Genomic DNA, 17,030 nt, shown 5'->3' with positions numbered 1-17,030 from the left:
GCCCAGAGGATTCCCTGAAACGCTGCCTCTCCCAACTCATGGCCCCACCAATCCACATCCATGTGTATCCTCAGTGAGTCAGGTGCTCCTTGCTGAGCAGTGCCTAGATTCACACCGGAGGCAGCTGGCCTCAGTTTCTGGTATGGCCTTTAAGGCAACTATAAGCACAGCAACCGTGAATTGCTTGCTGAATCTTAACAGGTGGCCCTGGAGGGGCAGAGGCTTGGGCTAAATTTGGCCTGCAGCTGAATACCTCTCAGGACTGTGCCACTTGACACCTACTACACAAACCCATACTAATAAGACCAGGAGACTTAGGAGCTTTGCTTAGTACATAGAAACAGACACGGAAAGGCAGCCAAAATGGAAAGACAAAGAAGCAGAAACCATATGAGAGAACAGAACAGAGATCCAGAAAAAATAGAGTCAAGCCATCTAATAGATGCAGAGTTCATAACACTGGTTATAAAGATGCTCAATGAACTTTTGGGAAGTGTAGAGAACATCAACAAAGAGATAAAAAACATAAAAATGGAAATAGAAATTATAAAAGAGAACTAGTCTGAAACAAAGAACACATTATCTGAGATGAGAAGTATATTAAATGGAGTAAACAAAGGAATAAACAAAGTGAATAAAGAGGATCAAATGACCTATATTGAGGACAGGAAAGCCAAGAATGGAAAGTCAATCAGAATGGCAAGAAAAAAGCCAAGACTATAATAATTTAAGGAGCCTATGGGACACTATTAAAGGTAAAAACATCTGTCTCATTAGGGTACTGAAAGGAAAACAAGATGTTGAACAGCTATTTGAAGACATAATGATGGAAAACTTCCCTAACTTGGTGAAGGAAACAGACATTCAACCCCAGGAAGCTCAGAGAATCCAAAGAGGCCCACACCAAGACACAGCATAATTAAAATACCAAAGGTTAAATTCAAAGATAATCTTAAAAGCAGCAAGAGAAAAGCAGATAGTTACCTATAAGGGAGCACCCATAAGATTGGCAGCTGATTTCTCAAAAGAAACTATGCAGGACAGAAGGGTTTGGCACAAAATATTCAACATGATGAAGACCCAGGATCTACAATCAAGAATATTTTATCCAGCAAAACTATCATTTAGAGTTGAAGAACAGATAAAGAGCTTCTCAGACGAAAATAAGCTAAAGAAATTTATCACCACCAAGCCAGTATTACAGGAAATGTTGGAGGGACTTCTTTAAGAAAAAAAAAAACATGTATCAAAAACAGGATAAAGAATGGTAACAACTACATTCCTATCAATAAGGACCTCAAATGGAAAAGAATTAAATGCTCCAACTAAAAGAGTGGATGAATGGATTAGAAAACAAGACCCCTACATGATGCCTACAAGAGATTCATTTCAGATTAAAAGACACACACAGATTAAAAGGGAGAGGGGATGGAAAAAGATATTGCCTTGATGGACCTAGAAGTTATTTAAGTCAGACAGAGAAAGATAAACACCATGATTTCACTTATATGCAGAATCTAAGGGAAAAAAGAACAAACTAATAAAAAACTGACTCACAAATATAGTGTACAATTGGGTAACAGAGGGTAGGGGTTTAGGGGGATGGGAGAATGGGACGAAGGGTTAAAGAAGTACAAATTAGTAGTTTGATGGATGGCCACAGGGATGGGGAGCATGGCATAGGGAATCCAGTTAGAATTAATATTATGGCTAGGTGGAGAGCCAGGGGAGGGAGCGAGCAATTGGGGGGATTGTTTTATAAACTATATAGATGTCTTACCAATGTACTGTATACTCGAAAGTAATGAAAATAAATTAATTAATTAAAAAGAAAAGAATGTAACAAAGTTCAGATACTAATCCTCTACTTGAATCCCTCCATGGGTAGAGTGCAACTAGACTTCCAGTGGGTTTGCCCATTGGGCGATTCCATAGCACACAAGGAGAGTGCTGTGGGAGGGGGGCCAAGGTCCATTTCTCTGGCTCATAGCTTAGCTATGGTCCAGGGGTGGGAGTGGGGAGACTGGCTCACGTGTAAGTCCAATGCTTGCTCTGCCACATGCAGAGTCATCGTCTGGAGACGGCATGGTCCTGGGTATGCTGGGAACTCTCCTGCACTATGTGGGGCAAGGAGTAGTGAGAGATGGGCCAGATGTGCCGAGGATGCCATATCGCCACTCACACTCTGAAACCCTAAAGGGTGTGGGTCCCAGTGGTCCTCCCCTCTTTCACAGTCGGTGTCCATGTAGCCAATTAGCAAGACTAGAAAAGTGAGGTACAGAATGAACTGCTCTTCCTAGGAATCTCTAATGTCTTAAGAGTAACCTGGCTGAGGGCGAGGTAGAGAAGCCCCTCACAATAACTGCTTAAATCTTGCCTAACATCTTGCAGATCAGTCGGCAGAAGGTAGCCGAGTGTTCTCCAAAACACACTTTTAAGTGTGAGCCAAAGGTGCTGCTCGGGCAGGTGAGACTGCCCAGGCAGAGCCATACTACTTCAGATTAGAAAAGCACAGAATAGCACCTGGGCAAATGCTGATCCCTTAGTTGAGGTCACACAATAAGGTGTTAATCATAAGGCAGAATACAATAAAGCCAGAGCTAAAGGCCTGCTTAAACAGTATTACCATAAATACATCCAGTCAGCCCAGACAAATATAGTAGGCCATTTATTTATTTATTTTGCCTCCCCAGAAAGGGTTGAGTGAATAGGCATTTCAGAGGTCTACTTTCATCAAGACCGAAGCCTGGCAGAAGATAGGTCTGGGGGAAGGGGAGCACATTTTCAGATGAGGGCCTCAAACTACATTGATTCTGGGGGAGGAGCCGCCAGGGCTGTCACTGGGAAAAATGAGGCTCTTAAAGTGGAAGCAGGTCTGGGATCCAGCTTGATAGCAGGCAGCTGCCGAGTGGCTATAGCTCTCATTAAAAACAAACAACATGAACAACGAACAATTTAGAAAAATGTTTCTCAGGGATTCAAGGTAAGGGGGTGAGAGGACCAAGCAGGCCATATGGATAGTAATGAAGGCAGGTATCAGAGCAATGAGCACAGTTTCTCTAGGTTATTGTGGAATCTCAGGCTGCCAGCCATGCGAAGCTGTAGAGGAACATACCCAAGGCACGGATGGTCCCAAGTAATCTTTTAAAATGCTGCTTCACCTGCATCTTAGTAGAAAGTATGAATTGCTACTTACTTAACAGGAGACACCTATAGCCGACCTTTATTAAATGGATGCTGAACTTAAGAGAACTTGGGCTTGAAGGCTGCGGGAAGCTTCAAGTCTGTTTAACCTGGAAGCCATTGATCCTACCATGACATCGAATGTCCTCTTCTGTGACTTGGAGCTCAGGTGCAGTATTTGCAAGGACAGCAGGGCACCCGACTTGATGGAGAGCACTTCCACAGACCAGGAACCTGCCACTCTGCTTCCCAGAACAATCGTTTACTTGCTCTGCCATCATCATGATGTGGAATGTTCCAGCCTGCAGTAGTGTGGGCTCCCCATTCTGTGTGGTGAGGGAGGGGAGAATGCCACCAGTGGTTGAATGGGTGAAGACACACAATTGTTATTTTATTTCTCTCCGATTTCTACTGACAGCACTGAAGGATTAGAGATGGTGAAGGAACTCCACCTGCAGGACTAGAGTGTCACTCAAACTTTTGGACACAGACACTGTTCCTTCCAGAGGTCACAGTGCTGTTGACCACTTCTCATACTCCTGGAATTACTCAACATGTTGCTCACCACTGTCAGACTGGGACAGGCTTTAAGTAGTGCAATACACAGAGGAGAGGGAGTGCCTACTTTCAACTGCAAAAGCAGAAATACAAATCTCTCTGCTTTTCTTGTGAACACAGAGTTAATAACTTCAGAAAACGACAAAGACAGGGCAGGATCAGGATGAAGTTCAATGTTCTGGGAGTGACAGATATACTCTAACACAGGGGTCACCAAGGACTACCCAGCTGTGAGAAAGAGTGGGTCAGAACCTTTAACTGGCCATGGGGCTCCAATCTCTCTTGTCAGTTGCACATCTGTAAATGCCAAGTCATAGAAGTAGAGGTGACCTAAACCACCACCAAGTTGGTTGGAATCGTCACACCTACATCCCATATGTAGAGTAACTGCAGTACAGAGCAATCAAAGGGCAGTGTTTACACAGGGTAAGCCCCTACATTAGGTATCACCCCAGGGTCAGAATCAAGCTGAGGCCCAGAGAAACTGGGTAACTCAAGAATTTTGATTAACCTCTGCTTTTTAGGCAGACATCCCAAGTTCTGAAAGCTGGATTTGGGAGCAATACCCACAATCATGGGCTGTGTATGATGTTGGATCACCACTCTCCAAGGGCAAATGGGGTGGTAATAAGTGACATGATGTTACCAGTTAGGAGCTGCTAAATCAAAAGAAGAATGCACCATTCAAATGAATTGTCCTAGAAGGAGAAGATGGGTAGGAAACCAGTGGACACACAGACCAGGGAGATCTCACAAAAACAATTTGAAGCAGAAGCAGACTTTAAGTTAAGTCCTGAGCTGATGCATAAGTGAATGCACTTTCTTTACTCTGGGTGTCAGCGGTTTGATTGAGAACAGAGGGTTCCATTAAAGGTGGAAACCCTTATATAAAAGAATCAAAGAGAATGAAATGCTTGTAGACCAGTTCCTTACTTTTTGTTCTTTTGCTACTCAACCTTAATTTTTACAATTTCATAATTTTTCTTAATAGTCAAAAATGTAAATTTGACAAAGTAATTTTTATGTTGTTGATGAAGCACTATTTTGGTTCTTATACTTGGTAATTCAGACTAATTACACAGAACTGTTATTTAGTTGAGGCAGTTCTGAATGATGAGGCATGTTTGACATGCTTAAATTCTCAAAACCCACAATCCTGTAAAGCTTGACTCTCAGTAAAACAAAAATGACTATCTTGATGTAAACCTTCTTGGTTATTCTCTAGAATGGATTCTCTTACATTCAATAATTAACACATTCAGTCTCAAAGCTCTTCCTTATAAACTGCAATCACATCACTTTTCTCCAATATGATGTCTCTGATGCTGAATGAGGTTTGCAGTCTGGTTGAAAGCTTTCCCACATTTATTACATTTATAAGGTTTCTCTCCTGTGTGAATCCTCTGGTGTTGAGTAAGGTGTGTGCTTCGGATAAAGGCTTTCCCACAGATTTTACATTTGTAAGGTTTTTCTCTAGTATGAATTCTTTTATGTTGAGTAAGGGCTGAATGGTCACTGAAGGCTTTCTCACATATATTACATGTGTATGGTTTTTCCCCAGTATGAATTCTCTGATGCTGGGCTAGGGCTGATTGGTCCCTGAAGGCTTTCTCACACAAACCACATCTATAAGGTTTCTCTCCAGTATGAATTTTCCGATGTCGAGCAAAGGATGAATTATCTCTGAAAGCTTTCCCACATTCATTACATTTATAAGGTTTCTCTCCAGTATGGATTCTCTGGTGTTCAGTAAGGGATGAGTTCACCCTGAAGGCCTTTCCACATTCATTACATTCAAAGGGCTTCTCCCCGGTATGAATTCTCTGATGCTGAAGAAAACTTGTACTCTGATTGAAGGCTTTCCCACATTCATTACATTTATAGGGTTTGTCTCCACTATGAATATTCTGGTGTTTGGTAAGATGTGCCCTGCACACAAAGGCTTTGTCACATATGTTACATTTAAAAGGTTTCTCTCCAGTATGTATTCTATGATGGTGGGCAAGGTGTATGTTTCGAATAAAAGCTTTTCCACATAAGTTGCATTCAAAAGGTTTCTCTCCAGTGTGAATTTTCTGATGATAAGTAAGTGAGGAGCTCACTGAGAAGGCCTTGCCACATTCCTTACATTCATACGGTTTCTCACCTGTGTGAATTCTTTGGTGATGGATAAGGTGTGTACTCTGATGAAAGGCTTTCCCACATTCTCTACATTCATATCGTTTCTCTTTAATAAGAGTTTTCTGATTTACATTAAGTTTTTCAGTGTGAATTTTCTGATGTTTATTAAGGGTTGAACTCTTAGTGAAGACTTTTCCACACTCACTACACTCAAAGGCTTTTTTGCTAGATTGAAATCCCTGACTTTGAACAAAAGATGAGCTCACAGTGCAGTGCTTCCCAGATTCATCACATTCTTGGTAACTACCCACAGATGAGGTTTTATGGTGCGTGAACACTACTTGCTGCAACTTTATCTCCTGGCCTCCATGCTGCCATTCCCATAGGCTATCATATTTCCAGTGACTATCTCTAGTGAATCTTTCCTTTATCACCCACTGATCCAATTCTTCTTCAGGAATATCTTCCTTGAGAGTAGATTTCTTACTCATGGGCACAGTCATCCAGTCTGAAAGACATCAAAAATAAAAATGTCTGTTTTATTCCAGCAAAACATCTACTTGGGATAAGAGGAGCCTGTTTATAATCATAATAAAGAGGCTGCAGTTTTGAAAATTTCTTGAAGTGAAGAAAGGAAAGGAGAAGAGAAGTCAACAGAGGACAAAACAGGAAGGGGTTGATCTAATGTATAATGTATGAAGCAGGAGATCTTGGGAGCTTGAGTTCAGAAGTCACGGGCTTGGGTTGGGATCCTGAGTATAATAGTTACTTTATTTGTAATTACAGATAAGTTACTTGACTTTCTAAGCCTCAAAAACCCTATAGAGACCACAAGATACTAATGATTAAAAAAAAAAAAAAGTACCTTGTCTATTTTAGTGATGTGGTCTTTAAAATAATCCAGATGTGACCTTAAGAAACCATTGAAACTAGAGGCAATACTTGGCAGAAAAAATTCATCTCTAGAGTAACTACAAAATCCATCATTTCAATGTTTAATACATTCACGTTAGCATTTGGATGGATAATAGAAAGTTAGGATACTATTAATGCTGTGGGAAAGACCTCCCGCTACCAGTGAGGAAGCAATGTCTTCAAACCTATATGAACAATGTGACATTTACATGAGGAAAATATACTATGAGGATGTATATGTGAGCACAGAAAGTCAGGAGCAAGGCAGCAAACCTGTCAAGATGTACCCACTGCTCTCAGTGGACAAGGTCCTGAATAACTAGAATAGGACTCTGCTGCTGTGATAGGAATTGGGGTCCCTTGAATTATCTGACACATGATTCCTCTCTCCAAACACAAAGTTCAGGCTTACTCAACAACTGTCTGGCTTGGTATCTTTCATGAGTAGAGTTCAAGATTGCATATTAGTTTTTCATATGTATTTGTGAATATCTGCCTTTTATGTTATCTATTTAAGACTCTGTACTAAGAGATGCAATATAACAACTAGCGACTAAACACACATGAGGCAGATTCCTGGGAAACTCTATTAAGAACAAGCCCCCCTCATTACATTTCTTTTCCTACTCACTCCAGAAAATCTACAAAGAGCTATTATCAAAAAAATAAACCCCGTAAAGCTTATTTAGAACAGAAAGGTAAACAGGTGCATTTTAAGGCTAAAATCCTAGTGAGCTCAGAGAATATATCCTTGCTCAAAACTGAGAATGGTCAAAGTTAAACACCAATATTACCAAATTTCAAAATCTTAAGGACAGACTTTTACTTCTGGACCTGATAGAGTAGCCTGTGGCAGACTGACATTCCTAAGGGAAACAACAGGAAAATCTGAAGTGGAAAAAAAAAATCTGTCTAAAGGCATCAGATGTCACTTGAGGCCAACTTGATAGTCTAATTTTTGGGGAGAGAAGGGAAATACAGAGAGTTGATTCCAACACTTAATGGTTTTTATCTCATAAAATTTGCTGAATTCTTAAGCTGCTCAGGGCAAGAAACTAAAGCTAAGCAGAGGTTCAGAATTTTCTATGGTCTTGTAGAACTTTGGAGCTAAAAACTGGAGTTTAGGACCTTCTAAGGAAGGAGGGGGAGGGTGGTCAGAGTAAACATGTGAGGCTCTCATTTGGATTCAAATATTTGTATTGTAGGGATCCCAGAAGGAGAAGAAAGAGAGAAAGAAACAGAAACTTTATTTTTTAAAAAAAATGGTTGAAAGCTTTCCCAAACTGGGAAAGGAAACAGACATCTAGGTCCAAGAAGCACAGAGAGTCCAAATTTGATGAACCCAAAGAGACCCACACCAAGACGTACTGCAATTAAAAAGGCAAGTTAAAGAGACAATCTCGAAGGAAGCAAGAGGAAAGCAACCAGTTATATACAAAGGAAATCACATAAGGCTATCAGCTGATTTAACAGCAGCAACTTTATAGGCCAGAAGGGAGTAGCAGAACACCTTTAACCTTTAGAGTGCTGAAAGAAAGGAACCGACAACCTAGAATACTACACTCGGCAAGATTATCATTCGGAATTGAAGGAGAGATAGTTTCCTAGACAAACGAAAACTAAAGGAGTTCATCACCATTAATCCAGCTTTACAAGAAATGTTAAAGGTACTTCTTTAAGCAGAAAAGGAAAAGTCATAACCAGATATAAGAAAATATGAGGAAGGAAAAATCTCACAGGTAAAGCCGAATATTTAATAATTACAACAAATTGGACATGTAAAAAGCTACTATAAAGGTCAAAACAAAAAGTATCAAACTCAATTCGAACTACAATAAGTAGTTAGGAGATACACTACACAAAAAGATCTAATAATGACATCAGTAACGTAAAGCAAGGAGAGGGGAGTTAAATGAAATCCTTACAGAATATATTCAAACTTAAATGCCTATCAGCTTATAATATAGAATGATATATCATTCTATACTGCTATACTGCTATAAATTTATACTGCTATAAATATAGAATGATATGCATAAATCTCATGGTAACCACAAACCAAAAAACATAAAAGATATGCAAAGGATAAAGAGAAGAGAACCCAAACAAAACTCTAAAGAATACCAGCAAACCACGAAGAGATCAAGAGAAAAAGAAAGGAACAGAGGAGAATTATAAAAACAACCAAAAAACAATTAACAAAATGGCATATTTATCAATAATTTCTTTAAATGTAAATGGGTTAATGTTCCAATAAAAAGACAAAAGGTGGCAGAATGGATAAAAAAAAAAAAAAAGACCCATTGTATGCTACCTACAAGAGACTCACTGCAAACAGAAAGACACAGTGAAAGTGCAAAGAGAAACAAAATGAAAGCTGGGGTAGCAATACTCATATCAAACAAAATAGACTTTAAAACACAAAATGTAAAAAAAGAAAAAAGACAAAAAAGAACACTGCATACTTATAAAGGAGTGGATCCAAGAGGATATTATAAATATCTATGTACAATTATAAATATCTATGTACCCAACATAGGAGCACCTAAATATGTAAAAACAATTATTAATAGATATAAAGGGAGAAAAATCACAGTAATATAATAATAGTAGGGATTTTTAACACCCCTGTCACATCAATGGATAGATCATCTAGATAGAAAATTAGTAAGGAAATAATGGCCTTAAATGTCACATTAGATCAGATTGACTATAGAAATTTTTAAAAATTTCATCCCAAAACTGAAGAATAGTTTTTTTCAAGTGCACATAGAATATTCTTCAGAATGGATCACATATCAGGTGACAAAACAAGCCTCAATAAATTCAAGAAGACTGAAATCATATCAGGTATCTTTTCTGAGAACAATGGCATAGAAATTGGAAATCAACTACAGGAAGAAAACTGAAAAAAACACAACTATGTGGAGACTAACCAATATGCTACTAAACAACCAATGGATCAAAGAGAAAATCAAACAGGAAATCAAAAACCATCTTGAAGCAAATGAAACAAAAATACAACTTTTCGAAATGTATGGGATGCAGCAAAATCAGTTCAAAGATGGAAGAGACAAGAAAAATCCCAAATCTCACTCTGTATTTAAAAGACCTAAAAAAGAAGAACACACAAAACCAAAGGAAACAGTAGGAAGGAAATATTTAAGATCAGAGTGGAAATAAATGAAATAGAAATTTAAAAAACAATAGAAAAGATCAGTAAAAACTAAGAGCTGGTTCTTTGAAAAGATAAAATTGACAAATCTTTAGCCAAACTCATCAAGAAAAAGAGAGCCCAAATAAATTAAATCATAAGTGAAAGAGAAGTTACAACTGACATCACAGAAATACAAAGACTCTTATGAAGAATATTATGAACAATTACATGCCAACAAATTCAGCAACCTAGAAGAAATGTTATAATAAATTTCTGTAAATATGTAACCTTCTAAGACTGAACCACATAGAAATAAAAAATCTAAACAGAGCGATTTCTAGCAATGAAAGTGAAGCAATAATCAAAAAACTCCCAACAAATAGAAGTCCAAGACCAGACCCCTTCACAGGTGAATTCTACCAAACATTCAAAGAAGAAATAATACCTATCCTTCTTAAACCATTTCAAAAAATTGAAGAGGAAGGAATGCTTCCAAACTCAATCTATGAAGCCAACATTGTCCAGATACCAAAACCAAACAAAGACATTACAAAAAAAGAAAATTACAGGCTAATATCCTTGATGAACATAAATGTAAAAATTCTCAATAAAATATTAACAAACCGAATTCAATAATACATTAAAGGATTATAGACCACAACAAAGTGGGTTTCAACACAGGGATGCAAGAATGGTTCAATATCAATAAATCAATCAACATGATAAATCACATTAGCAAAATAAAGGATAAAGACCATATGAACACCTCAATAGATGCACAAAAAATATTTGACAAATATCAACATCTTTTTACACCAAAAACTCTGAACAAAGTGGGTATCAAAGGAACATATCTCATCATTATACAGGTTATATCTGACAAACCCCTAGCTAGTATCATACTCAATGGTGAAATGCTGAAAGGTTTTCCTCTAAGATCAGGAGCAAGACAAGGATTCTTGCTATAACCACCTCTATTCAACATAGTATTAGAAGTCCTAGCCAGAGAAATCAGACAAGAAAAAAAAAAAAAGGCATTCAAATCAAAATGGAAGAAGTAAAACTCCAATTATTTGCAGATGATATAATACTATATACAGAAACTCTAAAGACTCCACCAAAAACTTATTTGGACTAATAAATGAATTCAGTAAAGTTGAGGATATAGATCAAAATACAGAAATCTGTTGCATTTCTATACACCAATAATGGATGATCAGAAGAAGAAATTAAGAAAACAACCTCATTTACAACTGCATCAAAATGCATAAAATACCTAGGAATAAATTTAACCTAAGAGGTGAAAGATTTGCACTCTAAAACTATAAGACACTGAAGGAATTGAAGAAGATACAAATAAATGGAAGGATATACCATGCTTATGGATTGGAAGGATTAATATACAGATTCAATGCAATTCTTATTAAAATGCCAATAGACTTCTTCTCAGAATTAGAAAAAATTAATTCTAAAATTCATACGGGACCACAAAAGGCTCTAAATAGCCAAAGAAATCCTGAGGAAGAACAAGGTGGGAGGTACATGCTCTCTGATATTAAACTATACTACAGAGCTACAATAATCAAAACAGCATGGTACTGACATAAAAAATATTGAGAGAGATCAATGGAATAGAAAGTCCAGAAATAGGTCCTCACTTATATGGTCAATTAATCTATGACAAAAGGGGGCAAGGATATACGGTGAAGTAAAGACAGTCTCTTCAGTAATGATGATGGGAAAACTGGATAGATATATGCCAAAAAATGATATTGGACCATTTTTTTACACAATATACAAAAATAAACTCAAAATAAATCAAAGACTTAATTGTAAGACCTAAGACCATAAAACTCCTTGAAGAAAATATAAGCAGTAAACTCCTTGACATCATTCTTTTTGGATATGTCTCTTCAGGCAAAGGCAACAAAAGAAAAAATAAACAAATGGGACTACATCAAGCTAAAAAATATTTGCACAGCAAAGGAAATCATCAATAAAACAAACAAACAAACAAACAAAACTCTACTAAATGGGAAAAGATATTCAACCATGATACATCTGATAAAGGGCTAATATCCAATATAAGGAACTTGTACAACTTAACATTAAAAAGACAAAAGATCTGATTTTAAAATGTGCAGAGGAACTGCATAGCACTTCTCCACAGAGGACATACAGATAGATGGTCAACAGACATATGAAAAGATGCTCAGTGTCACTAATCATCAGGGAAATGCAAATTAAAACTACAAACAATGAGATATCACTTCACACCTGTCAGAATGGCTAGCATCAAGAGAAATGCTGACGAGAACATGGAGAAAAGGGAACCCTGGTACTCTATTGGTAAGATTGAAAATTAGTGTAGCTACCATGGAAAACAGTATTAAAGTTCTTCAAAAAATGAAAACTAGAGCTGCCATACGATCTATCAATTCTATTTCTGGTTATTTATCTGAAGAAGACAAAAAAATTAATTTTGAAAATATAAATGCGCCCCTTTCTTCATTGTAGCATTACTGTAATAGCCAAGATATGGAAGCAACCTACATGTCCATCAATAGATGAATGAATAAAGAAGTGGTACATATATACGATGGAATATTTAGCAATAAAAAAGAATGAAATTTTGCCATTTGTGACAGAGAGATGGACCTGGAGGGTATAATGCTAAAGTGAAATAAGTCAGACAGGGAAAGACAAAGACCATATGATTTCACTTATATGTATAATCTAAAAAAGAAAAATTAATGAATAAATGAAACAAAAAAGAAACAGACCCATAGATACAGAGAACAAGCTGATGGTTGCCAAAGGGGAGGGGTATAGGGAGATGGAAATTAAAAAACAAAACAAAACGTAGCATTGACATTTTCTATCAAGTTAGGGATTCCTGACCTGCACTGAAGAGTACCGTTAGTTTATAGAGGTTAAAAAAAGACCATCATGTGCTCTCTCTCTCAAATTTGGAGGTTTCAAAGCTGAATGAGTGGTATAACACCCGAGTCTCCTATCTCAGTTGTGGGGACTCCTTTTCTGCTGGTTCTATGTCATATGACAGGGTATGGCCAAGATGGGAAACATAACTACACCCTCCTTAGGTATCCAAGAGCAAAGTGGTGACACCTTGATTTCTTTCTGGTGCAGAATCCTGAGTTTAAAGTCTCACTGTACAAGAGAAGTGCCAAGTAGACATAAGAAGTCTGCAGTCACAAAACAAATATTGCAATAAATTGGGGCAGAAACTAGCTTGTGGTACTAAGGCATGAAGGAAAAGAAAAAAGAGCATCAAGAAAGTACAGCTTGCTACATGAAAAAATCAAACTCAAAAGAATGGGAAGAAGAGAGACCTCAAAAATTTAACTTTTTTTGTCTTGGACCAAAGAGCTATTTTGTAGCTCAGAAATTCATCTTTGGACTTCAAAAACTGGACTGGAAATGGGAACGATGAAGCCGAAAACATCAAATAGCTTGGGATCCTTGGTTCATTAGCAGCAACACACACAGAACTCATCACCTCATCCATTCTTAACATTTCATTGTAGGAGGAAAACCACAGGCCAAACCTAGCAAAAGCTGTTATATTTAATTCTTTAGCCTCATGTGCTTACTAGTGGTTTCTGAGTCTCCAAGGCTGAGAAGTAATGTAAGGTGGGGTTATTTAATATGTGTTGTGGAAGGAGGAAACAAAACAAATAAAAAGAAGAGAAATACCAAAAATATAGACACAGAAATGTAAAAAAGAAAAAAAAATGAAAAGGATTTTTCATGCAAGCATTAGCCACAAGAAAGTTGGTATACTTATAACATCAGACAAATCTCACAAAAAAAAGACTTTAACATATTTCATATTGACAAAAGGATCAATTCTCTAAGAACATATAACAAATCTACATTTGCACATTACATAACTTCATAATGTATAAAGTAAAAGTTGAAAGAATGAAAAGGAATCAAATCTTAACCATCACAGTGAGATGTTTATACATCACTCTCAATAAACTCAGAATTCAAACCATTAAGAATAAGGATGATTTTAACAACTTGATGTACAAACTTGACCTAACTGATATACTTAGAACACTACACCTAACAATGACAGAATACACATTGTATTTAAGTGCATACAGAACACTTATGAAGGCTGACCATGTACTGGGCCATAAAGCAGAATGAACATATTTCACAGGACTGAGAACACTCAGAATATGTTCTCTGAACTTAGTGGAATTAAGCCCAAAATGAATACCAAAATACCAAAAAGATAATTAGAAAATCCACAGACATTTCTAAATTAAGCAATATATTTTTAAATAACCGATAGATTAAATAAAAAAACAGGGCAAAAATTAGAAAATATTTTAAATAGTAAAAGCACAAAATGGAACCTATAGGATGCAGCTACAGCCATGTTTAGAAGGAACAGTACATCTAACTATCTGTGTATTATCCATCTCAAGAGAGTAGAAAAATAACAAAGTAAACCCAAAGGAGAAGGAAAGAAATAATAAAGATAACAAAAATTAATAATTTAATTAAAAAAATGATAGAGCTCTAGCAAGCCTAATAAAGGAAAGAGAAAAGGAATATTTTACCGATACCAAGAATGATAAAGGTGATATCAGGATAGCTTCTATAGAGGATTTGTAAGAGAATAACATAATGAGGAAACTTTATGTCAATAAATTTGACAGTTTAGACAAAAGACTCAAATTCCTAGAAGAGTGCAATGTAATAAATCAGACACAAGAAGAAAGAGAAAATCTGAATGGTCCTATATCAAATAAATAGATTGAATCCTCAGTTTATAACTTTTTCACACAGAAATTTCCAGGCAGAGATGGCTTCACTAATGAAGGCTTCTGAACATTTCAGGAAAAAATAACACCAATCTTAAATAGGTTATTCTAGAGAACTGAAAAGAAGGAACATTTCTAACTGGTTTTACGAAGTTAACACGACCTACCAGAATCTGATGAGGACATTAAAAAAGTGTAAAACTGCAGACCATTTGCTCTCATGAACACAGGTGCAAAATTCCTAAATAAAATATTAGCAAAAGGAACACAGTCATATAAAAAAGGATAATACATCACAAATAAGTTAGAATTCTAAGGTCATATTCACATTTCAATCACTCAGTATTATTCACCATATTAACAAAAATAAAGGAGAAAAATTACAACATTACTTCAATAGATGCTGAAAAAGCATCTGACCCAATTCAACAGCCAGTCATGATAAAGATAAGCAAAGTAGGAGTAGAACCAAACTACCTTAATCTGATCAAGAGTATTTACAAAAAAAATCTACACCGAACATCATAGTTAATTATGAAATATTGAAAACATTCCCCTGAGACTGGGATGAAATAGGCATGTCTGCTATCACTCTTTCTATTTAATATTGTACTAGAAATCTTAATCACTACAAGGTAAAGAAAGAAAAAAGGAAAAGGTTGGAAAGGAAAAATGAAAGTCATTACTCTCAGATAACATGATTATGTTCACAGAAAAACACAAAATATGGACACAAAATTAATAAAAGAATTTAGTAAAGTAACTAGATATAAGACCAGTATATAAAAACCAATAGTATAGCTACATACCAACAACGAATAATTGGAAAAATCAAACTTTCAAAAGACATTTATAATTGCATTAAAAACAAAAAGTACTTAGAAATAAATATAATGAAAGATATATAAGAACTGTACATATAAAACTACAAAAATTTTAAGAAATTAAAGAAAACCTAAATAAATATAGGGATATACTATGTTCACAGAATGGAATACTTCTAATTCTCCCTATTTAACCTACAGATTAAGTCCAATTCTTATAAAAATTCCAGCAGAAATTTTGTGGAAATTGAAGACAATTCTAAAATTCTAAAAGAAAAGAACAAAGCTGGAGGACTTACATCATCAATTTTAAGACTCATTATAATGTTAAATTAAAACGGTATTATATTGGCACAAGATTTGATAAAAAGAATGAAACAGAAAAGAGATTCCAGAAACACACCTTTACACAAACAGTCCAATGGAACAGATTATAGAACCCAGAATCAGACTCATGCACATGTAGTCACTATATACATAATAAAGGTGACACTGCAGTACAATGGGAAATGACAGTCAATTTAGTAAATGATCCTGAGTCAGCTGGGTACCCATATGAAAAACAATGACTAATGAATCTTCCTAGTGGATGTGGCAGCGTCTACTGAAGCTTACATTCTCATGAACATATTACTCCCGGCTATGTACTCAAGAAGAATGTATACATATATTCTCTAAAAGAGGTATAAGAATGTTCATAGCAGCAGTATTCATAATACCTCCAAGCTAGAAACAAACAAATGTCTAGCAACAGTAGAATGTACAAATAGTGGTAGGTTTACCAGTGAAATATTGCACACCAATGAGAATGAACCAACTATTGCTACATGTGACAACATGGATGAATCTTAAACACACTGTTGAAGGAAAGTAATCAGGTACAGAAGAGTACATACTTCATGATTCCATTTATATGAAGTTTTAAAGGGAAATAAAAGCAAACATAAATTAATTAATGGGACTACATCAAACTAAAAAACTTCTGCACAGCAAAAGAAACCATCAGCGAAACGAAAAGGCAACCAACCAAATGGGAGAAGATATTTGCAAATGATACATCCAATAAGGGGCTAATACCCAAAATATATAAAGACTCACACAACTAAACAACCAAAAACAATCTGATTAAAAATTAGAGAACCGAATAGACATTTTTCCAAAACACATATACAGATGGCCGACAGACATATGAAAAGATGCTCAACATCACTAGTTATAAGGAAAATACAAAACCACAATGATATATGACCTCACATCCTAGATAAAATGGCTATTATCTAGGGGAATCATTTTATAAACTATGTAAACGTCTAACCAATGTACTGTGTACTTGAAATTAATTTAAAAAATGGCTATTATCAAAACAACAAGAAATAACAAGTGTTGGTGAGGATGTGGAGGAAAAGGAACCCTCATACACTGTTGGTGGGAATGTAAATTAGTGTAGCCATTATGGAAAACAGTATGGAG

The 17,030-nt window shown here is 36.2% G+C and overlaps 2 protein-coding genes across 2 annotated transcripts in view; both read right to left on the bottom strand.

Moving 5' to 3' along the window:
* Window positions 1-2,652: 2,652 nt before the first annotated feature.
* The window catches only part of ZFP2 (ZFP2 zinc finger protein), a 50,850-nt gene continuing 36,472 nt past the window's right edge, over window positions 2,653-17,030 (bottom strand). Inside the window, 1 exon segment of the mRNA XM_011371949.2 lies at window positions 2,653-5,968. Coding sequence (XP_011370251.2) covers window positions 5,019-5,968 — 950 coding nt within the window. The 3' untranslated portion in view covers window positions 2,653-5,018.
* LOC105299961 (zinc finger protein 354C) overlaps window positions 6,273-17,030 on the bottom strand; it is a 22,149-nt gene continuing 11,391 nt past the window's right edge. Inside the window, exon 6 of the mRNA XM_023537736.1 lies at window positions 6,273-6,370. Within this exon, the coding sequence (XP_023393504.1) occupies window positions 6,346-6,370 (25 nt within the window). The 3' untranslated portion in view covers window positions 6,273-6,345. The remainder of the gene's footprint in view (window positions 6,371-17,030) is intronic.

This window comes from Pteropus vampyrus, unplaced genomic scaffold, assembly GCF_000151845.1.
Source record: "Pteropus vampyrus isolate Shadow unplaced genomic scaffold, Pvam_2.0 Scaffold197, whole genome shotgun sequence".
NCBI classification, from domain to species: domain Eukaryota; kingdom Metazoa; phylum Chordata; class Mammalia; order Chiroptera; family Pteropodidae; genus Pteropus; species Pteropus vampyrus.
The sequence above is the reverse complement of the archived record's forward strand: the minus strand, read 5'-3'. Positions and strand labels throughout refer to the sequence as shown.